The sequence below is a fragment of the Xiphophorus hellerii genome, chromosome 9 (genome assembly GCF_003331165.1).
Source record: "Xiphophorus hellerii strain 12219 chromosome 9, Xiphophorus_hellerii-4.1, whole genome shotgun sequence".
NCBI lineage: Eukaryota > Metazoa > Chordata > Actinopteri > Cyprinodontiformes > Poeciliidae > Xiphophorus > Xiphophorus hellerii.
The window spans coordinates 14,229,880-14,257,877 of NC_045680.1; the positions used below are offsets into that span (position 1 = coordinate 14,229,880).

Consider the following 27,998-nt stretch of genomic DNA (forward strand, 5'->3'; position numbering starts at 1 on the left):
TGATGAGAGAACGGCTGCTCCCCACAGTTCCTGTTCATTGTTCCCTCAGTACCATTTCCTCTGGGAAATTTGGAGCCGTGGGACTGGGACCTGGACAAGCATAATTACTGGAAACGCTAATGGGAAGGAGGGGGGCGGACGCTGATTTTAAATGGGTCTTTTTCTTTTTTGGCCTTACTGGGTTTGCCCACTCCTCTGGTAGCTCGTCTATTGGCCCAATCCAACATCAATCTGCTGAGTAACCAAGTCCCCCCTCAAGTTTGAAACTTTTTTTTTTTTTTACGAAGAGGAGAAGGACTCCGATTACACGAACAGCAGCAAACTTGTAACTGATCTCACAGCCTGCGAGGGAAGAAAACACTATTTTAATAATTCACAAATCTGCGCCTGGTGGCTTTACGGTTACAGAACAGCAAAAGGGTAGTGAGAATTGGACGTTGTTTTTTTTTTTTTTTGGTTTTTTTTATAGCAGGCATCCAACAAAAATACGAGAAGCATGTTGTGAAGCGACAAGGATGAAGAGCTGAGCGACTCTGTTGAGATTAAAGCTTGTCAACTCCCGCGTCTGACCGAAGGTGAGTGCTGTCTGGCGGCCCCGCTGTGATCTTAACGCTCCGCGGGTTTTTAATGAAACATTTCCCACCAAGCAGCAGCAGCAACATTACCCGTAAAACTTCTGTCATCACAGGCCTGGCCCCTAACGACACAAGAGTTGTGTAAATGCGGCTTCGATATAAAGGAGGAGTTCAGTCTTTAGTGAGCGAAATCTAGTTTATCAGCGTGGTTGAAGGCTGTTTGAACGTGACGAACGCCATGTTTATAGGAAGTAACGGTCAACACTTGGATTCAGACATCATGTTGATAAAGACAGCCCGCAGCTGTCTTGGGTGGGAGTGTGTTTGCTCAGTTTACTTGGCTTCTGATGAAAACTGCACTGCTGTGTGGTAAATGTCAGTAATTCACGTTGAAAGCCAGCTCCATGTTTTACCCGAGTCCCTTAGACTCAGAATCTTTGTCTTACAACCACCTAATCAGCAACAAAAAGCTGCCAAACTTTTGAGTTTCTGGGTCATAAAACTGCAGTGCCTTTGGAAGCATGCATACCAATTTGAACCTATTAAAAATTTAACTTATATTATTTACATGGGGTTCCAAATGTGCCAAAAATATTTGTCCTTTTAATATTTCTTCTCCAGTACGTATCTGTTTTAAATAGTAATAATAATAATAATAAAAAACACTGTTAACTTGAAAGTTGAGCATTAAACTCTATAATTTCTTCCTAAAAGTGAGCAGTGCGTTTAATATTTTTACAATGTGGGTGTGTTCTTATATTGCAGTCCTGTTGTACTCAGAACTGGGAAATTTTGTTATTACTTATAAAGGCCGACATTGCATTTCAGTATGGTCATTCCTTACATTAATGGTGGTAAGATGTGGTGGAAACATGTTTTGCAAGACATACGTACATCAGTGGATCTAAAATCAATTTGTAGTGCCTGCAACTCCTAACTGAACAAATTAAAAGTTGTCTTCCTATAGAAACTAGATCTTATAATGTTTATTAGACATACTGCAAACCATATGTATGGGCACTGCCATATTGAAATCCCAACTTCTTAACTTCTAAAGCTGTTACCTTTCGTTTGAAGTTCAACCCAGTTAGTTCTGACTTCCCAGATACCTGGAATGTAGCATTATTATTATTATTATTATTATTATTAAATGACCAAATTATGTTTGGGAATTTAATAATAAACTGAGTAAATGCATAAAGATATGATTTCAATATTTACTTTTTCCTTTGTATATGTCAGCATTATTACAGGATAAGATTTTAAATATCAAAAAATTAGAAATTCAATATTTACATTCAGTTTATGCACCTTTTAATGGCCTTTAAGTAGAAAAAGCTCAAAGTGGCAGCAAATAAGAAGCACAGCTGGCAAATGTGTCTTCTTGAAAGTAACATGTACATGGTTCTGTCTTTAAGGACGAGAACAAAATTAAACTTTTTAGCTAATTCTTTAGCCCACAGTGAAACATGGAGGTGGCAGCATCGCGCTGAGGTCAGGCTTTTTTGTAGCACAAAAATGTTGATCAAAGTTGATTTGATCAAGCAAACATAGGACAATGCTACTGTGGAATGAAAAACAGGCAAAAATGTCTTACATGTGCAAGGCTGGTGGAGACGCACCCCAAAACATGTGCAGCTACAACTCCAGTGAAAGTCTACAGTGGACATTAGGCGGAATGTGAATGCACACACCACACTTTTCAGATTGCATGCATCATTTTCCTTTCACTTCACAATTATGCACTACTCTGTGTTGGTCTTCTACATAAACGCGCAATAAAACATATTGCAAGTTGTGGTTGTAACATGACAGCTTACTACTGTAAAGTGATTTCATTTGTAGTGATTTCATCGAGACCCATCCAACCAACGGCAGATTACGAAACGTTTCATCCCCACCAAAATAATCCTTATGCTTTTGGGGGCTAATCCAAAGTTTACTCCAACCAATGCTGCAGATGGGGGCAAGACATATGGTTGGCAAACAGTGATATGTTTTGTAACACATTACTGTTTACATTGTAAAAGGCTTTCCTCAACAAAACAAGGCCTGTGTGCATATGAATGGCCCCTCTGTGCAGGCAGGGCTCTGGCAGGTAGCAGTTCACATTATCATGCACAGCCCAGACAGACATGTCAAATGAATTACAACCTGGGATTTGGACCCTGGGGTTGGACTCGCTCCGTGCATTAGCTGTGTCGGTGTTGAAAATGATTTGGCGTTTTTCAGCCTACTCTGTATTTCAGTTGCCAGGGCTTCCTTTGTGTCTGGCAGCCGCAGCTGTCAGTCGGCAGAGCTGAGAGAGAAGATGAGAGCAATTGGAGTATTGTTATATATAATAGCAGATATTTTGTGTTTTTTAGGTTTATTTAATAGGAACAGACATAATTCACAGATGTGAAGAATAGCACGTTTCCAATGCAAGTATCATCTCGTTTGAGGTCATCTAAATCAATTGGGTTATTATTGGTACAAATAAATTCCCACCACTCGCAGTCTGTAGATGCAAGACATCACGGGTATGCACTTTGAAGCCTCTTTTTAGTTTAATAAAAATGAGATAAAGGTTAGAGACACGTGCTTTGATGTATGAATGGGGATAATCTTTTAATTTCTTCATTTCTTTGAGATTCAAATCTGTTGCCTCTATCAAAGAACCTGCAGCACATATTTCATTTCCTCTTCTCTGTGGTGCAGTCTTCAGAAAAAAATAACTATCAGGTCAAACCTCAGTGACGGTCAGAAATAGGAATAGAAATAGCCTGATTAGTCAATCTCTACTTGGTACTGTAGAGACGTCTACAGTGTTTTCTAAGATGTGAAGACAATAACATGATAGAAACTAAAGGAATATTACATTTCCAGGGTCAATGCTATGAACTTGTCACAGAAATTAGATACAAGTAAAGTCTTAAGCATGAAAGAGAAAAAAAAAATCAGAAGTTGAAATTGGAAACCTCATAGTCTAGTCTGGTTTTGTTGCACTGATGAAACTCAATGAATTCCTGTAAATGTTTAACCTTTATGTTGTTGGTATGGTTAAGGGATTTTTACTGTCACATAGTAGCAGTGGTGGTTTTTGATATCGGCGATACAGTTTCCCATCAAGGGCGCCATTTTGTTGGAGGGCAACACAAGCACTTTTAGTGATGTTCAGTCTGTAGAGATTGGGGATTGTAAGAAAATATGGCCAAATGGCACTAATAACTCCAAAATGTTTATCTACTGCAACATTTACAATTTAATTTTAAGAACTGTAGGATGCATTTGATTTGACAATTTCTAGTTCAAAATTTACAGATTTAAAACACAGGTTGTGATTTATTGAAACTTTATATTCAAATTCTGAAACGAGGTATGTTTAATGCCTTCTTGGCATCATTACCAAGTTACATTGAGAGAAAAATGAAGACTGTAATGTATTTACTGTAACTCCACAGTGATATTTAAAGTTATTTGTGAAGCATTATTTGTGTGAACAAAAAGGGTTTATTTCAAGGTTTTGTTTTCTGAAAAATATTGTCGAGTTAAGAGGAGGTTCTCGTCCATAACAGCTAAAATGAAAGACAATAATCGGTTTTGTAGTTATTGAAAGTGCTCAGATTTTTTTATGCGTCTTGTTAGAAGTGGACATGACTTCTCTTTGCTCTTAAACACAGTTCAAATTCATTAAGGCTCTGTTATTTTAAGGTCAAATAATTTGAGACAGGACAAATTTCTTTCAATTTTTTGATGCATAAATTGTTTTGTTGTGCTAAAGACGTGTCAGCAGGAATAATTTGCTTGGTAAAATTTTTTTACCAAGCAAGAGTGGTAGAGTGGGTGATATTATGAGCTTTAGGCAAGAAAACATGACATCAGAAACTTAAATTGCGATTCTATGTAAACTGTGAAATATAAGAAAAAGATTTAAGCAGTTTTTAGTATTCAGTGTCTTAAGATGTATTTGACATTTAAAGTGTTTCCAGCTGAAATTAGTGGGACGTTGTTTGCAAGGAAGATAAATGATTTGTAAGCATGCCACTTAAATTTTTTTTAGAAGAGGAAATACATTTTATAAATAGCAGAAGTCATAGATTTCAGGTCCCAGCTCTAATATTGCATAAGTTTTTAGATGGTTAAAAAAAAATCTCAGTGCTCTTTTGCACTCATTCAAGTATTCCAACTAGGACTACAAAAGATGGCTAATAACATAGATCTGAAACAATTCAAATGCTTTCTAATGGGGAAAAAAGCTTCTTAGTCTGATGACTCTGTAGGCAGAAAAGCATCAGATTTAAAATCTATTTACAGTAGATTTCAGCCAGAGCTGGTTTTAATGACTGCTTGCTTTTTCCTAATTAATGAAAGCTTTGTCCCTCACAACTGCTCCGTCACTGTTTCAGCGCCGCATGACTGAGAAAGACGATAAATAAAACAACAATACTTGCACAGCAGGATTAAGCAGAGGCTTGTAAGCCTCATCTATGTATATTGCAGTGTAACTGTGTCCCGAGTAGATCCCCCTCTGAGCATTTATGTTTTTCAAAATGGGACAATACTGTCACGTTGTGCAGCACTCCCTGTGCTGCGTTATTAAGAGCAAAGCTCGAAAACCTCCACAGTAATCCTGGAGACGTTGTCGTTCCTGCTGAGGAGAATCCATGGTAACTCATTACCACGACCAGAAAGGTGTTTGACCTTCTTTTACAAGCCAATAAAGTTCAACTGGAAGCAGTGGTGGCCCCTGGAAACATGAAACACTCTTGAGTTTTTGGAGCCTCAGCTGATCTGAAAGCACACCGCGGCCCGACGGGCTAACACCGTGACATTGTTTGAAATAATTGAGCCGCTGATGGAGTCCGCTAATAAAACCGGACTCATTTTAGATTCCACTTGAGTCATCTGTTGACTCACAGTGTCCTTCTCAATTTTCCCTGATCGCTTTCTGTGCTGCTCCTGCAAACCCGAGCACACTTGTATTTGTCAGCCTATTAGGCGCCAAGTTAGAAAATTATGCTCTCTGTGCTTGAGGTGAGGACAATTGGTCATAATGTGTCCCGCTCTTATGGTGGCCTTAATTAAAATGTCAAAGGCCTTGACATAAGTCATAGCTCAAGCACTGGTTAGCCCCTTGATTATGTCTCCCATGATCTGCAGAGCTGTTAAGATGCTAATTATACTGTAAATAATATATAATTTAAAACATAGACATGCCAGTTAAAGTGAAGTTATCTAAGAGTGGGCAGCTCTGGTGATTCCTTGTTGTTCTTTTTTTTTTACCTTTTATTTCAAATGAGCTTGCTTGTACCCATTAATTAACAATCCACTTATGCATTTTAATACATGAACAAGTGTTGTGAGTGAGCACTGTGCTGGGCCTCAGGCTGTGCAGCAGCCACTGTATTCTCAGCCTTATTACACATGCCTAACACTGACTGATGTTCCCAAATTAATGCCAGCAGCTCGTAGCCACTATCTCTTCCTATATGTGCTGAGTCCAGCTTTTATCCTGGTCTCTCATCTTTTTCCCCAACCTGTTGCGCAGTGGCAGCCCGCTCTCAGCCTCAAGTCTATTTTAGTTCAAATTGGCAGGCTGAATTATTAAAAGCAGATCCATTATGTGCCCGTGTGTTAATTATTAATTGTTCAGCGGGCTTCTGGCAGATCTGAGAAAACCGTTAAAGGGAAGGGCAAAGTATTTGAGCAGAAGACACTGATTGCCAACTGACTGCGAACGGTTACTGCATTAGGAAATAAAAATGACAGAGCCATAATTACAATGCAAAGATCCAAAGCAGGGTTGTTTTATGCACTCATAAGCGTGTCGCATCTGTTCCAACATTGCAGTTGCTCCTCACAAGTCAGACCTGCTACACAATGATGAGTACAGACACACAGGCCTGCCGGAGACGGTTTGTTAACACATGCGATGCTTCAAGCTGCAAGTATCCATTAGCAGTCAGCACCGCCTCCGTTACGCAACATCTCAAGAGAAGAGTGAGACTGCAAAACTTGATGAGAGGTGAAATTGCAGCATGCGCTTTGTCCTGAAATCCTGCATCCCAAATCTCCAACAGCAAAGTGGTTCCAGTTGTGCAGCTCACTGAAGTGGTTACGTGTCCTCTCAGAACACAAAGCGCCGATGTACTTTATAGAACAACCAGGATTTTCTATTGTGTCTTTTAAGTGGAAAGAGATTATAAAGCCAAAGGGAGGGAGAGAATCTGTGGAGAAAGAGGAAAATAATTGAGCAGACATCTAATACCTTTGATCGTGATTAAACAAGTTGCTTTTTGTTGCAGCTTGATTTGGAGTTTCTGTTGTCATGTTTGTTTGTTGTACATGCAGCTTTGCTATTCAAAGGGAGTCAGAGCACCGGTCTAATAGTTTTTATCTTTTACTAAAAAGGACCTTTTTAGAGAATTTTGTGGACCTGAATCTGTTGTGTTGTAGGAGGGACATGTCTGACCACCTGACCATAAGGACTTGATTTCTAACTCTAATCTTAACTCTGAGTTTTTACAAAAGCTGCCAGTATTTGCAAATCCAGCAGCGTGTTTCATGTCAGACAGCGGTTAAAATTCAAATGCACAAACAGCAATTTGATGCTCTTTCTTTAAGCCTTCCTGTTGTCTGCTGAAAGTTTTGCTCTCTCCCAGTTTTTCTTGCTCACTCGCAGCCTGAATGAACCAAAGGAGTACCTTGATATGTCGAAGAAAATACATTTTGCTTTTAAATAGCCTCTTGCATATCTATGCTTCATAAGACCTCTTTTTAAACGCCTCCATGATATTAAAAATGGTTGTCATCACTAATCACCCTGATTAGTAGCATTTAGCTTGAATAGAAGTGAGTCCTTTTTTTAAAATTTCCAATGAGCTGGTCACTAGTCAGGGCTAATTGAGCTGAAAATTGTCTGTTTTCCTGTCATCAGCTTATATATTTCTATTTTATCAGTGTGTGTAGACATTGTCGTTATCCCAGGCCTGGGATACAACTCTTATTGTCAACCACTAAGAGTTGGATAGCTTACTTGGAACTTACTTGCAGCTTTCTGATCGTTTGGTATCTGCGTTCTGTTTTGCAAGGCTTTTATTTTGCCTTGAATGTGTGAAGAGTCAAACAAGATGAGCGACACCTACAAATATTAACCAATTCATAAATTTTCCACTAACAGGTCAAGCATGAACTTTTTATTATGCAATAAAGCTATTCAGAGGCACTACTCTGGTCTCAGAAGACAACTTTCAGGAGCTATCCCCTAATTGTGAAGAAGTATTTAACAACCTTCCTCTATTGCATTTTTAAAATCTTGCATCTTCTTGTTTCCTGCCTGATTACATGACATTTTCCACTGGCAGTTTGTTTCTAAACCACACTGTGTTTTTGTTTGCTTGGTGTATTTTTTTTTTATGGCAGAATCAGTTGTTGGAAAAGCTGTAGAAACATTTTATGTGGTGGTGCATCTTCTTAACAGCAGGAAGATTACGGTCTGGTCTTTTTTTTTGGTTGTGTTGTACCCTACTGTTTAGCTTCTTGAGTTTCTCCCCATTAAATCATATCTTTTAATTGGCTTTTTGTACTTTGTTGGATTCATTGCTGTTTAAAGGATTTTAACTGGTAATTCTGTTGCTTTCAATTATCTTTCATTAAGAATGCAAGATCATTGACCACCAATAAAAGGAGCTGGGAAGTAGGGGCGCACTGATCGATCAGCTGGTCAATCAACCCCATTTTCATAAATTTTGGGTGATTGGCGAGCGGCTGATGCCTACATTTGAAGCCAATCTTATCCACCAATCTTATTTACATTTAAATACCCACAAAGCTGCTGCACACTTTATTGCACACTTTGTTGGTGGTTTAAGGTTTTCAATTACCTCAAGCCTTGTGATTTTGTAATGTAAAACATTAAAAACTAAAGAAACTGATTTTTCTAGTTTAGTGAATTTAGTAGTTTGGACAGCAATGCTCTAAACGTTTCATTTATATTTGAGAGCACTATCTCATGTTCAGCTAAAACAAGTTTGTATTGTTTCACATGTACTGATCAATATTCAATAAAATAAGATTGGAACATTGAAGGTGTATTGTGACCTCATAACAACCCAGCAGTATCAGTTTAAAAAGAATTGGTTTCTGCCAAAATCAAGAGTCAGCAGTTCAGACTTTTTTATTTGATCTTTTACATATATATACACTGGTGGTTGTCCAGAAAACTGCAATCGGTCCAGTCAGTTTTATTACTTATGATGTACAACTTTAGGAGCTTATTTTGGACAGCAGTCCCTCTAATTTGCTTAAATATGTGTAATTTTGGATGCAGTCATTTAACTCACATTTTTAGGTGATAAAAGAACCAGCATATACCCTATACGCAAGTAATTAACTGAAGTAATCAACTGAAAGAGCAAGTATTCTCCTCTCTATCAAACTTCATCACTTCTGGCCAGGTTGCGTGCCAGCACTGGGAAAAGGAGCTGACCCTTTGTTTTAAGGACTGCTATTGTTGTAAGGTAATATGGTTCTGTTATGCCAGACTGGAAACAGGATATCTGTTCATATGCGGACATCTTAGCCAGTGCATTATTCTGTTCTGTAATTAATGGTGAGCCGACTTCCGCTTCTGAATGAGCGACATCCTACCCAACGCTTAGTCCATTTAGAGTCCACATGGAAGAAGTTATATTTCATGGTAGTTGGATGGGATTTCCCAATCATCTATCCACTGAAAACAATCATGAATTTAAGGGACTTCCCCCAAGCAGGCTCATATTTTTAACTGGATTAAATAAGTTAAAATGAAAAGTAGACTGAATGCTGCCATAGTCTTCAGCAGATTTACATTTTTGCTTTAACATCATTTTTTGCTTTTTTTGTTGATAAAACTCATTGATAATGTGACATAAAATTATAATTTTTATCTCAAATTTGAGTTAATTGGAGAAAGATATTACAGTAATTAAATACAAAATGCTGTTTTTAAAGTTTACTATGGTTATTTAAAATGGCTAAAATTAGTGTGACGGGACAGAACAAAATCTGTAAGGAGGTAAAAATATTCGGAACGCTGTACTCTTCTTATTACATCATCGCTGTACTCTTCCATCTCTACTTACAAAACATCTTTGCTTGTTTAAATGAGTTTAAATGTCATGTATACATTTCTCCCAGTTTAAAGTAGCACTCATTAATCACATTGATAGGCTCAGCCTAAACTCAGATTCTCCTGCTTTATGTTACTGCTGTAAAAACGTTGTTGTGTAAACATACGTTTTTCCACCAAGTTTTCAAATAATTTGCTCCTGTTTAAGTGATTAAATATATTGGTAAATTATATGAACTCTTTCTATGTACCTACCCACCAAGTCTTTCATTGTGTGTGTTTGACATTTGCTGGTTCAGCGACAGTTAACACCAGGAGAGAAATGATGCCGATGGGTAAATGGAGGCAGACGCACCGTAAAGGTCACCTACCCGGCTCAAACTGCTAACCTGTTAGACCGTACGTGAGTTAGACAACCATGTTAACCACTGCTTTTGAAATGTCAGTGACTGAAACCGTGAGGGGATTACAAAGCTTTTCTGTTTGTTGTTGCGTGTTCTGGTTCTGTGATCTCCTCCATCCAAAGAAGGGAGGATTTGCTCTGATGGCGTTGTCTCTCCCGGGGTCACAGCGCTCCAGTCCACATGACTACTAAATCTCTGAAGAATATGAAAGTCGTGACATTTTCTGCTGCCATCAACCAATCAGTTGTTATTCTGTCATGGGAAGTTCCACAGTCCCAGCTGAAGCTTCCCACCCCTACCCCCAAGTTGTGGTGGCCCAAGCACTTTTATATTTTTGTGTTGCCGTCCTGTTAATGCTGACTCTTATCGGCATTCCTCAAGCTGTCTGTTTCCAGCATCCTGTCATTTCTCACCTGTCACTTCTCAGCTTTATCGTCTCTGACAGCAGAGTTGAGGTGATGTAGAGGATTTATCTGTGACTGCTCAATGCTCCCCATTTGTAAACAAATGCTACACAGCCTACCTAAAATATCAAACACTGCTGTTGTGATGAATCTGTCTTATCAAGCGTCTGAAACTGAAAGGAAACATTTGAAATAAACCCAAACGGTTTGAAAAAAAAAAGTTTGAAGAGGAAGAAAATGTTAGATGCATCAATGAGGCTTTTAGTTGACCGATACAGATTTCCTTTTTCTTTGGTTTTACCTTCTAATTCCAATTTGCATTGCACTTTTACTTTTTTTCCCTAGGGCTACAGCACTTAAAAAGAAATAATATTTGTCTCCATTTAAATAAAATATTGTGAAATAATTAGAAAGCTTCCTGGACTTCCTCAAATTATTTAAAATGAAATAGATTTTAATATATGTAAACTTATGGATTTGAGGAAAGGAATAAAACATTAAAAAAAAAAAAATCTTATTTCTCATTATTTAGCAAGTATGGAAAAATCCTTTACTTGCCTAAAGCATCAATGGTTTAGTCTGTCAGAAAGTGAGGCAAAAAAAATCAGGCAATATCTGGTTTATATTGTAAATCCCAAACATTTATCTCATTCTTACTGAATATAGATGAAAAGTGCATCCAAACAAAAGCTGCTGTGTGATGCATTTTGAGATCCAAGATGGAGGAGGGAGTAATTCGTTTTGATACATTTAATGAATAAAACTGGGGGATATTTTTATAGTATATTTTATCTGCCAATTACTCATCAGAAGCAGTTTAAGGAAACTTGGCAGATTCCTTGTCTTGGACTCATTGATTGGTGCATCTTTGTTCAAAACCTTCATTGCTGGTTAAAAATGGAAACACTCAAAGATGTAATGCATCTGGGTCAATGCATTAATAAGGATGCACAAAAAAATCAACTTGTCTTGTGATTTGTCTTCACAATATCTTCATCTAAACTGAATCCCTACCTCTTACTCCAGAGGTAGAAACTTGGTTCTCATTGATTGACCAACTAACCTTTAAAGATCCTAGAACCTCTAATGCTCGATTGTTCTGCTTCACATTGTTAAACAGAAGAAAAATCAGGATACACCTAACCCAACACGCCGCCCAGCTCGTCATTCAGTCGATGTTTATCTCCTGCCTTGAATACTGCAACATATTTTAAATATTGGCCTTCAAAGTTGCTAATGGAACAGCTCCCACCTACTTGAATGCTCTCGCAAAGGCTTATGTCACAACTTGGCCTCCCAGGTCACCAAGGGATTGTCGGCTCGCGCTGCCTACACCACACTCAAGACAATCCAGGCTTTTTTTTTAGATGTCGTTCCAAGATTGTGGAATGACCTAGTAAGCACCACCAGAACAGGGGCGACCTTGTTTACTGTCAAGAAGCTGTTGAAGACCCGGTTCTTCAGATAGAATTTTCTTCGCTGTACTTCCCTACAATCTCTACTGCAATATTTCTTTGTGCACTTTCCTTGTTGGGTTCTGACACCTCTGCATAGCCTTCCTGCTAAGCATCATATTGTTAGCTTTGATATTAACTATGTTTTTAGATCCTGGCTTGTAATTTGCTTTGAATAAAAGCGTCTGCCAAATGGACAAACTTAAATATAAACGGAACTTTTTCAGTGCAAAAACACAAAATCTTACCAAGTGTTTTTGATCTGGTCTCTAGTGCACATATCTTAGCACACTTCAAATAAGACAAAGCCAACTTTCAAGTAACTTTTTAGGAAGATATAGGAGCTTGTTTTAAGTAAGTAATTAATAAATATTGATGGTCCAGTGCTGGTCATAAGTAAAATAATCTGCCACTGGATCAAGACATTTTTCCCATTTTTTAAGTGAAAGTCTGCCATCGGAACTAGTGCTTTTTCATTAATTTTAAGGATTTCTAGAATTAAAACAAGCTCCTATTTCTTGTTGAAAAGGTACTTGTAAGTTATGTTTGTCTTACTTTATGTGTATTTAGATATTTGCACTTGAACCTAGACCTTCAGATTTGTGTTTTTGCAGTTTTGAAGTGAGGTTTGTGTGGATTTTAGTTTCTTTGTCCTACTTTCAGTATTTCTTTGTAACTGTTCTTACACTAATAAATGAAGTAGGGTTTGGAGTAGTGAAAGAAAAGCACATATACATAAAACCTGCATTAGGTGCGGTCCCTAATGTGTTCTTAAAGTTTGGCTAAAATGTATTATTGCTTAAGCGAATTTATAATTTAGAGGATTAGTCTCCGAGTGATGGGATTAGTTCTACATTCACTTCTTAATGGATCCTTGCACTTTTTCTGGGAATCTCTGAGAATAACGGCATATCCCCCTCATCTACACCCTTTAATAAGTCCTGGATGGTGATGATGAACATGTGACAAACAAGGCCTCAAACCGTCATCATTAAAGTCCTGATTGATGTTATGCCACAAGCTGTGGCTTTCTGTGTAATTGCAAATTATATGATGTTGGTCTCTGGGCTGTTTGGCAAAATAACCCAAGAAAACCTCAAAATCACATAAAGATCTTGGTCATGGGTGCGTTTCTGTGTCAGAATACTTTAGTTTAAACATTTTTTTAAAGCATTTTCTCAGCATGTGAGGACAATAAGTACATTTTATAACCATTTACACTGGGTAATGTTACATTCCTTTTATAATTTGTTGAGTGTCCGTTCACTTCATTGCTCTCAAGGACCTTATGAAAAAGCTGGATGCGACAGCTCATGGATTCCATATGAATACATTGAAATGGCATCCAAAGTGTCCCCATACAAACAGCAGCTTTATCTGCTCTGAAACTCAGACGCCTCAAATTAATTATGGATATCTCAGTTTCTTTTCATCTCGCTTGAAAATTCTCCCAGACACTGTGAGGAAGGCCAGATAAGTTATTTTATTGTCTTCGCAGTCTGTTTTAAGCTCCATCCCTCAGTTGGGCTGTCACACTGACTTGACAGGGCTGTCTGTACTTGCAGCAGGGCAACTGAGTCTGTGCTTCCATTACCTGAGCTCATGCACTGTCACAAGACATCCATCACACATTGTGTGAGTTCTGGCTTCATTTCCGTGAGTCACCTCTGCCGAGCCGCTGTCTCTTTTTGAGCGAGGCGTCGTCGGCTGGTTCAAGGCGACCGTGTGAGTTTACGGCTCGTCTAATTGCTCTCATTAGAAGTGCCGAGCTCCCGGCAGCCAGGCCCATCGCCGTAAGTGCAGATATTTGTTTTTGTGCTGATCAGCATGCCTTGTGTATTCTGCCACATTGCTGAGCAGCGCTTTCTCCTGTCACGTCTTGTTTTGCTTCAGATCTGGTAAAGTCTTGCCTCTCTAAATACCGTGGAGACACCGTGTCAGGGTTTGCTGTCTGCAGCCACTGCACTTCACAGACCATTTAAGATTAGGTGCTCACCACTTTCATGCTTCGCAGCCACTCATGTACACAGATTTTATTCTAAAACCATGTTTACATGGAGCATTAAGCTTTCTTTCTTTGGGGGTAACAGGAGTGGGACGGGTCTTTGCAGTGGCATGCAGAAGGGACAACTTTAGTGAATAAAATATGATTTTCAGAGGACATTAATTTTAACCGGCGAGTGTATAACCCGATGGGCCATGTGTGTAAGATCCTCTGGTTTGCCTGTAATAAATGTAAAAAAGGGATCTAATGTTTTGTTGCAGAGTTAACTGGAATATTGGACTTGACTCAGGTTCAGTTTACCCCTTCATTAATCAGGTCTCCCATTTTGTTCTTACACTTTATCTACACAACCAACCCATTTTGTTTGAGTGTATATCTGTGGTAAATGCTGGGTATCTATGCAGTCTGAAGAAGAATGGAATTTGTATCGTTTTCCAGGTACAAAAAGAAATGAATAAAAAAAATAGGTGTTTTCTGACTTTAATCCCCATTTCATTATCCCTTCATTCCTTCCTTCCTCCTTGTGTTTAAGGATTGAGAACTCTGAAAGGTTGAATCAGGAAAAGCACAGAAATGTATTGGAGCAGTTCGAAGGTTTCTGGAAGGTTGTTAACATGCAGCAAGAAGCAAAAGTGAATGGAAATTATATAAAGATGTTGATGAGGACAGATAAAGGCATTGCCCTGCATAAATGGAGACACTAAATGAAGTCATGCACACATTTTTACCAATCTTTTTGAAATACTCTAAATTATTTAAAGAAAGATTTCACACATATTTCAAGCCTTTTATCACATCACAGTGTAATGACTCACACGCAATACAACAGTATTCTTCTTTATCATATTTACAGACTTGTCTTATGCTGCATATCAACATCTGGACCTTACCCTGATCGGTGATGATCCATTATGGTTTTATTTGTAGTTTGCGTTGATCACAATTGGTTGGTTTCAACTTATTCACCTGCGTTTTGGAAAGTGACCCCAAAATGAACTAGGAGCCCAAGTCCTAGGTAGATAGTAACATCTAAGGAGTTATATATATTTTTTAGCTACTTTTTAACTTTTTCCTTTTCACACAATGCATCATTTTTGCTCAGAAATGTAGACGATGAGCAGGTTTTGCTGGTGGGTTTTGGAGGAAGCTGCTTTTGGAGGAGGTTTTTATACACCTGCTTATTCCTGGCAGCGTTCTGGTGGTGAGTAAGCCCCGTTCCCTCTGGATGAGAAACAACCGCACACATGGATCATATCAGGAGGCTTCTCTGTTGGCAGGACACAGGGCTCAAGGCAGCGCTCACCCTTTCAGCTCTGGATAAATGATTTCCAGATGTCCGAAGCAAATGGACAAAGGATTCATTGGCGATTTTAACATTGCCCAGTTCTCTTGCATTTCATGTGGAATTTCAGTCTTTGTTATTATTGAATAAAAGTGTTGTTCTTTGCTGCTCATCTCGTGAAAAGACCGTGCAAATGTCTTTGTGTCACTCGGATACACCCTCACCTGCTGCTGATGTTAAGAAAGCTATGCAATTGTGGTGATAAATACTCCACAAGTCTCCTCTTCTAACCTGGTAGTAAAAGAAATGCAAGGTCTTATTAGTTTGTACCAATTAAATTCAGGACTGCAACTAATTATTATTTAAGTAATCTTTTATTGATTTTTTTTGATAGTTAATCGATTAATTGGATATGAAAAATTGACACTTCTGCAAATTTTCATTTAACTACTTCAGTATTTTATATACAAACAAATGGTGGTCAGTAGGAGATTTTTTTTTTTCTTTGTAAAAAGAATTTGAACTGAGTGACGCTAAAACTGTTTTTTCTTTTTTCTTTTAAATGTAAAATGTATCTATTTTTTGTACAGTTGTGACTTGATTTCTGCATGGTTTATTTCACCAAATGGCCTTTTTCAAGTTTGTATACTCCAGTTTAATGATTAATTGTTTACTAAATTAGTTGACGATTATATCAATAATCGACTCACCATGATCAATCTGATTAATCGTCTCAGCCCTAGTTTATATCTTTATAAATGACTAGATGTATTTTGTTGCAGTGGGATCTTTTTTATATAACACAATCCCTACAAAAGAGGGTTTCAGGTTATTTTTTTAACAACTAAATGGAAACACGCTTGCTGCCGATCATTCACAAGCTTTTAGAGAGCATCAACATTTTCTCACTTTTGGCAGCTGCTTCAGGTATCACATTACGGATTGTTGAGATGAAGTTGGAGGAGTCTGGTTTTATAAACCTTCAAATTAAATGTGTCCCGGCTTTTTCCTAAAAGAAATGGCTGTGAATGAGGCAAAGCCCATAGAAGCTAATTAAGATTTTAGAGCTTAGTAAAAGTCGTTTGAAAGCTGAAATCTCTCGGGTTGGCTGAGCATTTGCGCAGCTCTTCCATTCTCCTCTTTAGAGCAAGAATGTTAAAAGTGTGTTTCTTCTTTGGAGATCACTGAATTTTCTTCTGTACTATGAATAATAACAGGAAGGTTAGCAAAACTTTGACATGCCCTCTCAGTGTTTCTCTCGAGTGGCTCCACTTGCACACAAGCCTCCATATTTGAACTGTTTGTATACACAAACCCTGACAGGCAAATACTCCACCTCCCTCTGCTCCCGTCCTCCTCATCCCCTGTTTTCTGTAGCTCTCCGGCTACACAGCTGACAGCTTATGATGGCTCAGGTCCCTGACGAGAGTGGAATTTAATGAGCACTATGAAATCTCCCTCCAATCTAAGAAAGTGGTCTGTTATCCATCAGCACTTCTCAACACTGATACACTTCCATCATAGGGAGAGAAACAGGGAGGTGTAAATCCAGACTTTTTTTTTTCTTGAATCCTATGAAATGTGATTCTGCTCTCAGAGTTGACCAGACCAGCCAAGCACATATCACCTATATAGCAACAGATTTCAAACTCATCTTTTTTTTCTCTTGGCCCAGTCATTGTACGTCTCTTTTCCTTTGTTTTACATTTCACACGCATTGCATCAGAGGACATCTGCAGCTCAGTAAGTTAGGACTACGTTGAAGCGGTGGATGAGGGATCTGCTGCCGCTCCTTCTTCGTCAGCTAAACCAGAGACACGACTACGTGTCCGGCAGCCGCCTCAAGACGAGGCCGACGTTACATCCTGCTTCGGAACGATCTGTAAACGAGCTCTCGTTCGACGCCTATGTTTTCTCAACGCATCAGTATTGACTTGTAACACACCTCCACCCTCTTATTTTCTCTCCCATCTCCCCGCCTTCGCTCGCCCTCTCCTCGTGGGTCTCCTCTCTGGGAGGCGTCCTGCTGACGCTCTCCAAGGAGTCTTATTGATATGCTTAGAGAGGCATTGCAGACGGAGGGAAAGAGAGGAATGAAAGTCACACACTGCAGCAGGAGATTCACTGCCTCCTTTCTGCTTCCATCAACAGTGGGAAAAAAAATAAATAAAAATCACAACTTACCTAGCAGGGAAATCTCGTAGCTCCTTCTTTTCTTTTTTCCTGCTTTGGATTTGTAATTACGGCCCTGCGAGAGGATGGACAGTTGGCCTTTGGGGCATATGCTCAATTAATCTTTAGGGCTCCTTTCATGCTGAGACATAAAGATTAACTCTTTATCATGATGTCAATGGGACACTTAGTTAAATGCAGCTTCTTCGTTTTTTTATTTTTTTTTGCAGTTACATTTTGCAATAATTCACATGTCTGAGCCTCTGAAAGGAAGGAAATCTGATCTGACTGTCGAGTCTGCTTTATTTGTCTTTTTTCCCCCTGAGGTGTAGAAGTGTTTCCTTTATTTCTGTGTGCGTTTCGTCACTTCCCCAAGTTCCTCACTCTTGGGCTAGGCATTGTTTATTTAACAAAGGAACGGATGTACTTTAAGGTTCAGATACAATTACAAACCAAGATTTACACATTTTTAGCCAAATGATTGTTCATCGAATAGAAAAAAAAACAAAAAACTTTTTCCCCTCGACTAATACTTTTTATTTTCAGGTTGTGCTTAGTGAGCTTTAAAGTTTTTTCTTTGTTTGTTTGGGGGTTTTTTTTGCTTTTAATAACATGAAATTAACATGAAATTATTTGCAAGAGCTTGTCGGTTTTTCCACTGGGAAATCATAGCATGCTAATTTTACCAGTTACTTCAGTCATATCGACAAATCTGCCAGTTTTACAGACGCAAAAGTACATCTGTAAAACTGACAGATGCCAGTTTTACATCAGGAAAGCTCAGGATGAGAAGTTCTTTTAGGATGAAGATTTGTTTTTCTGAAACCAAAGCATACAATTCTTTATACTCTTCTCAGCAACCGGTGACATAGCCGGTATCTGCTTCAGCAATGTTCTTTTAATTGATGACCCTGGTTTGGCATTTTTCCACTGCTATTTTCATGATTCGTTTTTGGTGATGAGCTCCAAGTCTTTGAGTTTGGACGGTTTCTCTACCATCAGCATCATCTTTAACTCCCTCTTCAGATTTCCTGTCACATTCTGGTTGTGGATATTACTTCAGGCAATAGGAACATGTTTCAAAAAATAAAATATTACTTCAACCCTAAATTTGGTGACAGAAGCCCAGCATAAACAAAGGATAATTGAAAATGTGCAAAATACTAGTTTGTCTTAAACCTAAGCATTTATTTAATTATCTCTTTTTTGTATTCACTTATTTGTTTTTTGAAGGGGGAAGAATTTAGTTTCATATTTAGTATCTTTGAACTGATGGGTTGGGATGTTTAGTACATTCTGAAAGTTTTTTGGTTCAGTTTGTGCTCTTCTTTTCTATATTGTAACAATAATAAAATATGTTAAATAAAAACTATCCCTTTGTTTCTATGAAATGGTTATAATGCTGCTGGCTAGAGCTGCGTAATATATTATCATAATATCATCTTACACAGTTTGCATTTTCTGTAATACATTTAGGGGTACTCGTTTTATAATGCATCATAAAAAGTTTTAGGATACATAAAAAAAGGTCTAAAAGCAGAGCACAGAAGTTGAGAGGAGCTGCTGTACGCTAAGATACAAACCCAGTGAAGCGCTGGTATCCCAGCGTAATAGACTGTCAGGTCGTGTCCTTGTCCCTTTCCACTCTGGGAAGGAATACTTTAGCAGTCAGGCTGTGATGGCAGCGTAACACTGTTCGGATCAGCACCACGAGGTAGATTGCATTCGCTCTTGAGTTTCCTCAGCAGCATAGTGTCTTTCTCTCTCTGCCCTCCTTTTTGCAGAGCTCTCTCTCTGTAAATCATATCAGCCAGACTGATACAATCAGTATCCTCTGCAGCCAAGTGACACAGATGTTGTTCAGGTTGAGGAAACTGTGACAAACTAAACAATGCTCTCACACCATAGAGTAGAAAGTGTTTATCTGATAATAGTGTTGGATATTTTTCTCTTTCTTTTTTTTTTTAATATGATATGAGTTTGCTTAAATCCTCCCTATCAGGAACCCCAAACTGACTGTTAGCCTTCCTTTGGTATGTGAATGTATCTCTCTCTCCAAACTCCCCTTGATAAAACTTCTGTTTGCCACAGATAAGGTACCCAACACTGATAAGTACAGAAACATCATTTATAAAATCTGATTCATCCCTTTAAATAACTCCACAGCACATTGCTGATGTTTCTTATGAACTGGTTCCTAATGCCATGCACTCAACCATAAATTAACATGAATAAAGCTTGTAGCAACAAAATGTAGTAGTAGTTGTGAAGCTACATTCAAGCAGACTGAATTTGCTGAATATTTGCATTCAGTTTCTGAGTTGCTGGAGTTTGCTAAAGATGAAATATCCTTACTATATCATCCCAGTAGTGGTGAGGTAATAATGCAGTAGGAGAGGGCTAACACCTCCCATTTATAGTAGTTCCATAAAGACAAGAGCAGAAAACTGATAAGGAATAAGCTGTTTAATTTCGCCATTTTAGCTGCGTCTTGATAAATTATATTATCATTAAAAAGTTTGTTTCAGTAATTAAATTCAAAAACTGAAACTCGTATACATTATATGCGTGTCTGACACATATAATGTGTATGTGTCCGAATATTTAAAGCTCTGGTTTCTGTTTTGCTAGCTTATAGCTAGTGGAAATGTCAGCCTAATAAAATTTAAACTCGGTATTTGGGTTTACTTTTTATTAGGCTGAATAGCCTTATCAGTAAATAGCTGAAATCTATTCACCTGTAACTGTCTATTTTAATAGTTGGAGCAGCGAATATATCTTAAAATGCATTAATAAACAATGGTTACTGTCTCAGAGGCTTAAGAACTTTTCCTCATCCTGGCTTTTGGACGTACAACCCCATCAGTGACAAGGAAAATGTATGGCACTCCTGGATTGGCTGCTTTGCATATGCCAACCAATGGCATTGCACTTTGTCTTTTGAAAATTTCAGATATGCTGTACAAAAAATATTTGTGAATAGGTAAATTTCCTGTAAACAATTTGGGATTCCACTGAAAACTTGGCGGGTGTCCTCTGTAATCGCTCTAGTTCTGCTGGAGTGCTAAGGAGGCTCGGGTTGCTTTAATTGCAGCCTCCTCCTTGTCCACATTATTAGGTTGCTTTCTCTCATTTTCTTCTTCACAATGCTCTAGTTTGCCTGCTAAAAAAGAACAGAAGTGCTATGATTGTTAAACCATGTTTGTACCTTTGGCAGTCCAGAAGGGTGCCAAGCCCTGCAAGAAAATCAAATCCCCAACTCCATACAGAAGGAAGTATGAAGTTCTCTAAAAATTTCCTGGTACAGGACGGCGCTGACTTTGGACTTGCTAAAACATGGCGAACCAACACCAGCAGATAACGTGGATCTTTAAATCCTCACTGACTGTAGAAGCTTCACACTCGACTCCAGTGACTCGGCAGTCCAGGTGTTGTTATCTGAACTTCTAAATAAAATGCAAAATGTCCTTTTATCTGAAAAGACGACTTTGAACCTCTGAGCAGCAGTCCAATCTTTTTTCTCCCTAGCCCAGAAGGGACACTTCTGGTGTCTGGTTTAAGAGTTGCTTAAGACATAAAATGCAGCAGTCCGTGCCCTGGATACTACCAGGTGTGGTGACTCAGTCTGTGCTTTGTGATTCTCGCCCAAACTCTTGAAATTCTTGGATGAAGCATTGTGGGAACGTTTTGTGGCTTATGCTCCTGGTGGAGGGAGTCCAGTCAGCAATCTTCCACTTGATTGAGTAAACCATAACATAGACATAACATTTCTATAATGATATAATTTGTATTGGTTTTATGTACCACAAAATTTTATGAGCTGTAAGCCATAATCATAAAAATAAATTCTTGAACAGAATTTGTGACATGAATCTATATATGTCCCACTGTTTATTTGACTCATTTGCAGAGTTTAAATGAAAATAAACGTTTTATGTCAATTTAAAGCTCCCGTTTTCAAACGGGTAGATCCTGTTTATATATAGTAAATCTGTAAACAAGCGTGTGTAAAATGAAGCTCATGGTACACCTGTTCATTCACTCTCCTGTGCTGCTAATGGACTGTTACAGAAAAAAAACAACACATTTTCTGTTTTTTTTCCCACATACTCCCAGGTGATGCTGGGAGATTCGCAAAGGTTAGAGAGGAAAATAGATTCTCTTTATTTTATTCCTTTGAAAAGAGGAATGTGTAAACCTGCTGTGAAAGCCGGCAGCCCCCGTGACCTCCCACTATTCACGGGCTTTTATCATGCGTGCAGCCTGTCACTGAGTCACCTCACTTGGCACGCAAACACAAAGATTCACACATAAAGTCAAGCCACCCGTATGCAGCGACCAAACGGCTTCTGTGTGTCTGCAGCTCACCTCCATGCACACGTGTCCGCCTTGTTCCCTGGACGGTTTTAGGCTAACTAGATGTCCAGGTTACACCAGCTGCTTTGCGTGGTCGTGCTTTGAGCGACTTCACTCCCACACTCACGACGACACATTCTTCTCCAAGTACCAAGCAAGAGTGGTGCCGGCACTAATTTAACAGCTGCCACGGCTCATTATCTGATAAAAAGACAGTTCTTGGCCCTGCAGTTAAAACACTATCAATGTAAATGTTATTTGCAATAACCTCACGCATTGCAGACTGCCAAGGTAATGCACTGTCAAACAGGATGTCTAAGGAAAGGTTGCTTTAGTTTCTAATTTTGGGCCAACGGCGGAGCACCAGTGAACAAACATCGTCTTTATAGGCATGTCCTGTAAGATGATCCATTTCCTGTTGGATATAACCATTAACCAGGCTGCTGTCCTCTCTTTGCTCCATCCTGACCCAGACTCGACCATGGACTCCTTCAGCACCAAGAACCTGGCCCTCCAGGCACAAAAGAAGCTGATGAGCAAGATGGCCACCAAGAGCATGGCCAACCTCTTCATAGACGACACCAGCAGCGAAGTGCTGGACGAGCTGTACCGCGTCACCAAGGAGTACACACGCAACCGCAAAGAGTCCCAGAAGATCATCAAAAACCTAATCAAGATGGTGGTGAAGCTGGGCGTGCTTTACAGAAACAACCAGTTCAACAGCGAGGAGCTGATTCTGGTGGAAAACTTCAGGTGAGATGGAAGAAACCATCAAACCATCTTTTATTTAATGTGAAATATCACATTATAGAATTAAATATTGTTTCATTTTCTATTTGGCTAAGGGTATATTCACCAGCTTTGGACATTTAGAAATGGCTAAATCTTCATATTTTTCATTGCAAAACAGCTCCAGTTCGGTCAGATTTGATGGAGAGTATCTATTAAAAGCAGTTTTCAATTCTTGCAGCATGTTTTGAATTCGATTTAGTTAATATGCTCCAACCTAAATCATGTCATTGTAGCTGTGGTTATACGTTTCCTGCCATATACAGTGTTTTGCATGTAGGCCAAAAAGTTTACATTTGGTTTCATTTCCATCAGAACACACTCTTGAATGTGTTGAAGTGTTTTACAAACAGGGTCCTTTAAGGCTCTTCATCAGTCAGACTTTTATGTAACATTTTACTTTCAGTTCCCAATTATGTGCTGCTTTGCTACGATCTGTCATATGAAATGTTGATGAAACGCCTCAACTTTTGTGCTTGTAACATCACAAAATATGGAAAGGGCTATGAATATTTTCCCTAGGCACTATATGCTGTAAAAAAAATTTTATTTTAAAACAGTTGGCTGGTTTCTAAACATTTTTGTCTTTACTTTATTTCTCAAACAAGCAGTGCAACACAATATTCAATCTTTGTTGCTGTTGCATTATGGAACAAAGTCGTTTAGTTAAAAACAATGCCATTATTTATAGTTAATATTAGCATTGTGCCTATCAGCATATTGACTTTATCAGGTCTGAGCAGGAAGCACAGCAGGCCTGCAAACCTTCCTGCAGTGCTGTAGATCCAGCTTGATGATTTGCTTGTATTCTGCACAGAGGGAAGGCAGGTAGTGTTAGACTATTTCCAGAATATTTCCGGTTTTTAGCTTACTCTGCTTTCTTGCTTTCTTCTCCTTCAGCCTCGGCTTTAGTGGTGTCTGCTGTGTGAGGAAAGTTTGCAGGGTTTTGACTTTTGTAGCATAGAAACTAATCAATTATACACTTGTAGGTAATTTGTGAGGCTAATAACAGAATTACTCAGCACTGGTGATGTTGCAAGAGAGATCCAGTTAACAGGACCGTATCCACCTAATTCCTGACATCCACTGCTCAAAGTGACATGGTTCCAAGTTTGAAGTTCCCTCAAATACAGTATGTTTAGGCATTGCTAAATCGTATTTGTCGAAAACATTTTATTTGCTTTCTTTTTGAGTGTCTTGGATTACATAAACCTTTAAATATCCTTCACCCCCTCAGCCTGTTCCTCATTCACGAGCTGTTCTCTGTTTTGGTTTCAGCTCTGGTTTAATGTTCAGGTTTGTGTTTATTTGGCTGTTTGAGTCAAGAATCTGACTGTAAACAATGTATGTCAGATTCTTAAGAAGTAACAAGGATGGACCTTTTTTTTCCCAGAAAAATAAAACCTGCAATATGAGGCATTTTTTTATGTGCTGATGGGAGCAGCTTAATGAAATTGACTTTTACATCACTTTGTATATTTTCCACTAAAACAGTAAAAGTCGGAGGACTGTGAAGCTGACATAAGTGCAGAGTCTGGAGAACTGGGCTTGTGTTAGCGTGGAGAAGTGTGGCTGTGCAGGACAGCGCTGTAACTAGTGCAGGGGGGGAGCCGTGAAAGTTTCCTGAAAATCACGAGACAGCACTTTCTATTTTTTACTCCCCTCTTGCTGCTGCTCTGGTGTAGAAACTGACGGCCTCTCACTCGCTCTCCTCCTCGCAGGAAGAAAGTCCACACTCTGGCCATGACCGCCGTCAGCTTCCACCAGATCGAGTTCACCTTCGACCGCCGCGTCATGAGCGGCATCTTGAACGAGTGCCGCGAGCTCCTGCATCAGGCCATCCGCCGCCACCTGACCGCCAAGAGCCACTCGCGGGTCAATCATGTCTTCAATCACTTCGCCGACTGCGACTTCCTGGCGGCTCTGTATGGGCCCACCGAGGTTTACCGGACCCACCTGCAGAGGATCTGCAACGGGGTCAACAAGATGCTCGACGATGGGAACCTCTGACCTCCAGTCGCCGTACTGTTGCCTCAACGCTTATTGTTGGATTTTCTTTTTTTATTATTATTGTAAAGGTGACAATCATAAACATTTGTACTCTACATGTGTTGGCTTCCAGATGTTGCTGTACTGACATTCCCTCATTAAGTTTGTCCAAAGACTGCTTCTGTGCTTTTTTTTTTTTTTTACATACATATAAATGAATGTAAAACTTTACACTTTTGTTAGTATATGTGACAACTGTGCCTGTAAACCACCCCCACATTATTTTCTTGTTTTTGCATTAAAAACTCATAAACATTGGCACAGGCCTAACCTCTGCTAGGTGCCTTTAAGGGACATGCACCTAAAGAGGAACAAATGACGTAAAGGAATGATTGTTTTTGTTTTTCCTTGTAGTGTTGCACTCATTTCTGAACAAGCGCTGTACCGTGTTCTCATCTGCCGTTGTGACGCCATGTGATGCTCAGCAGCCGGGTAATCCTGCTTAGCCTGCATTTTCCCAACCTTTAGAGGAGAAGCCAGGCGTTTGTTTCCAAAGGAAACTTTAATGGTCTGGTTTCTGGCCATCACAACAGATGTAAAATATGCGAGTCACAGGAAGAACTGTAAACAAGAAGGAATGCGTTGGTGCTGCACACTGTTGATTGTTTAGATCGTCTCTCTGGATGCACAATCATCCGGTCGGGGAGAATCCCAGTGAGGCACCAGCTGCAAAGTTTGACCAGCGGGGGAAACCTAGATGTTGCAGCCCTAGTCTGCTGGACATTCAGATCCAGCCTCGTCTGAGCTGAAGTGGCTCCTCATAAGCAGTCAGATGAAAGACTGGCTGCTTGGAGGACCGGGCCAGGTACAGAAATTATCACAGAGACGAACACGGCACCTGATTGTGCTCTCCCGCCGCAATTACAGCTCCTCGCTCCAGGGTGGTGTAATGGCCTGGAGCTTGCCTCTGTCGAGCAGCCACTCCATTCCCCCCTAATGTGATGGAGGCAGCCACCTCTGCTAGCGCAGAGTGAGGAGTCCTTTAATGGACTGCAACATGTTTCTTCCCCCTTTATGCAGCATATGAATAGTTACACCTATCCCTCTCTAAGCTCACATAATAATGGATGTCTTTCCTTTTTGTCCACCTTGTTTTGTATCAGCGCCTCTGTCTGGGAGATTGTTTTGTGCTGCGGCCTCATTTAGTATTCCGACTGTGTGTGTGTGTGTGTTTGTACCTGTGAGAGAATTGGAAATTGAGCCGTGTAATGAGTGCTGTGCTTTCCCAGATAGGACTGCTGAAACTTTAACTTCTTCTGCAGCAGCCCTGCCAAAGAAAACAGCACTGATGAAACTCCAAATGCTTCCTTTTCTTAGAGTAACACTCAGTAAAACTGCATGCACTTGATTATTGACAATAAGGGACACAAAGAACCTGACTGTTGTGGTTTCAGGCTATTTTAATGAACCGTTTTTCAACCTTGCGTGACTTACTACACACTGTCTCTCACTTTTGACCACATCATTTTGGAAGGCTTTGAGGTAAATCCCTTCTCCCTAAAGAGTTGACTCTAATTGTCTCTTTATGGCATTTTTTAAAAGTCCGTCCACATCTCAGGGATAGTTTAAATCTGCTAGCTTAAAATAACCACCGCAGGCCGTTTGAGCTGCCTCATTTATATTTACAAAGCTCACGTTTAATATTCTTTTCTTGTTTTGTTTTTTTTCTTTTTACTTCAGTGAATTTTTGTATTTGCTGATTGTTTCGTGTATCTGTACTGTATCCTTACGCAACTAATATAATACAGATTACTTTTTGAAGGAAAAGAATAAACTCTCCCTTGTCTCTTTTTATCTTTAATCACACACAGCATCATCTCATCAGCGTGTTGGATGTTCGGCGTTTTTCCTGCCCGGATCGGGTCTGACTAATCTCTGTGTGTGTGTGACCTGAATTTTGTCAACTAAATCCCTCACTCTTTCTCGGGAGGGAGGGAGAATAAAAACACAAACCCATCTGACTTGATAAGCAACTCGAGTTGGGGTCACTTTTTTCCGCTTCTCCCAAGCGGACGCCTCGGTCAAAGGTAGGGCAGGAAATGAGTAATGCAGAAAGACTTTTTTAGCTTCTGTTTTTTGGGCATTTAAACACTGAGCTCAGCTTCAGTTTGATTAAATTCCTCTGTGTGCATGTACGTCCACTCTTAATGCGCCGTCTACTCTGCAAGGTTTTAGACTGAAACGATAATTTGCCTTGAAACGTGTCCGACGGTCCTCCCTGTAGCACACTTGAAAATCTGCTGCAGAACTAAGTGGCCATTTATCCTCTAATGTGCTCATTAACTCAACATGAGGGTTTTTTTGTGTGTGTGCAAGTTCAGAGCACGTTGTGACTTGAGGGGCTTAAAAGCATCTTTATTTTTTACAGTCTTTCCTGCTTTTCTCCTGTGATGTTAAATAAAGCAAAAACATTAATCCGAAATATTTCTTTCTCCTTCTCCCCAGGGGGAAGTTGCGTAAGAGGTGTTCAGCAGGGGTGCTAAGAGTTTTAATAATTTAGCTTTTTTTTAATTATTATTATTGTTTCCTATCTTGCCAAAGATGCAATGGCTTGCAGGAGTGTTTAGTCATGTCAAACTCAGAAACTCCATTATACTTTCAGTGGAGTACTCCATTATACTTTCAGTGGAGTACAATGAAAGTACTCCACTGAAAGTGCGTTGGTCTATCAATGCAACTACTTTGCAGACTTGACCAATGCAGAGTAGTGATAATAGTTAATTGACGCATAGAATAAAAAAAATCTGAATCAAGGTGTATGTTTATATTTACCACCTTTGTATGTCTAACAGTTTTGAACCACTTGAGAGTAAATTTTTGCCCTTTTCTCTTTGTAAAATTGCTCAAGATCAGTCAGATTGGATGGAAACTGGCCATAAACATAAATGCTCACGTCTTACCACAGATTTTCAATTTGATTTAGGTCTGGATTTGATTAGGCCATTCTAACACAAAATTATGTCTTCATCTGAACTATTATAGCTCTGACTGTGTTTATGCCTATTATCCTGCTGCAGGGTGAAGTTCTTCTCCAGGCTCTAATCTTCTGCAGCCTCTAACTGGATTTTGTTTTCAGCATTGCTTTGTGTTTATCTTGGATGTCCGTGCTGAAGAAATCCACATCCACATTATGATCATGTCAGAACTGTGTTTCACAGTCCAGCCATTGTTTTTATTTAATCTAAAGTGTTCGTTTTCTAGCCCACATAGCATTTTGCATTTAGAGAGAAAAAAAGAGAGAAAACTTTGGCCTCATCTGATTAAATCACGTTCTTTAACATGTTAGCTGTATTGTTTATATGGCTTCTGACTTCATGAGGTTTCTTTCAGGAGTGTTTTTATTTCTTGCTACTTTCTCATAGAGATTCGCATAGTGCATGACAAAAAAAATAAATACCATGTTCTCCTACCTGAGCT

General features: G+C 39.3%; 1 protein-coding gene across 1 annotated transcript; it reads left to right on the top strand.

The window, feature by feature from the left end:
* The first annotated feature begins 114 nt into the window (after window positions 1-114).
* Window positions 115-27,990, top strand: tnfaip8l1 (tumor necrosis factor, alpha-induced protein 8-like 1). The gene is made up of 3 exons (XM_032573138.1): window positions 115-575; window positions 22,217-22,496; window positions 24,254-27,990. The coding sequence occupies exons 2-3, from the start codon at window positions 22,225-22,227 to the stop codon at window positions 24,540-24,542; spliced, it is 561 nt and encodes a 186-aa protein (XP_032429029.1). The 5' UTR covers window positions 115-575; window positions 22,217-22,224; the 3' UTR covers window positions 24,543-27,990.
* The last annotated feature ends 8 nt before the right edge of the window (window positions 27,991-27,998 follow it).

Coding starts and splice junctions, on each gene's coding strand:
- tnfaip8l1 (XM_032573138.1), top strand. CDS start 22,225: ATGGACTCCTTCAGCACCAAGAACCTGGCCCTCCAGGCACAAAAGAAG. Junction 22,497..24,253: donor ATTCTGGTGGAAAACTTCAG/GTGAGATGGAAG, acceptor TCCTCCTCGCAG/GAAGAAAGTCCACACTCTGG.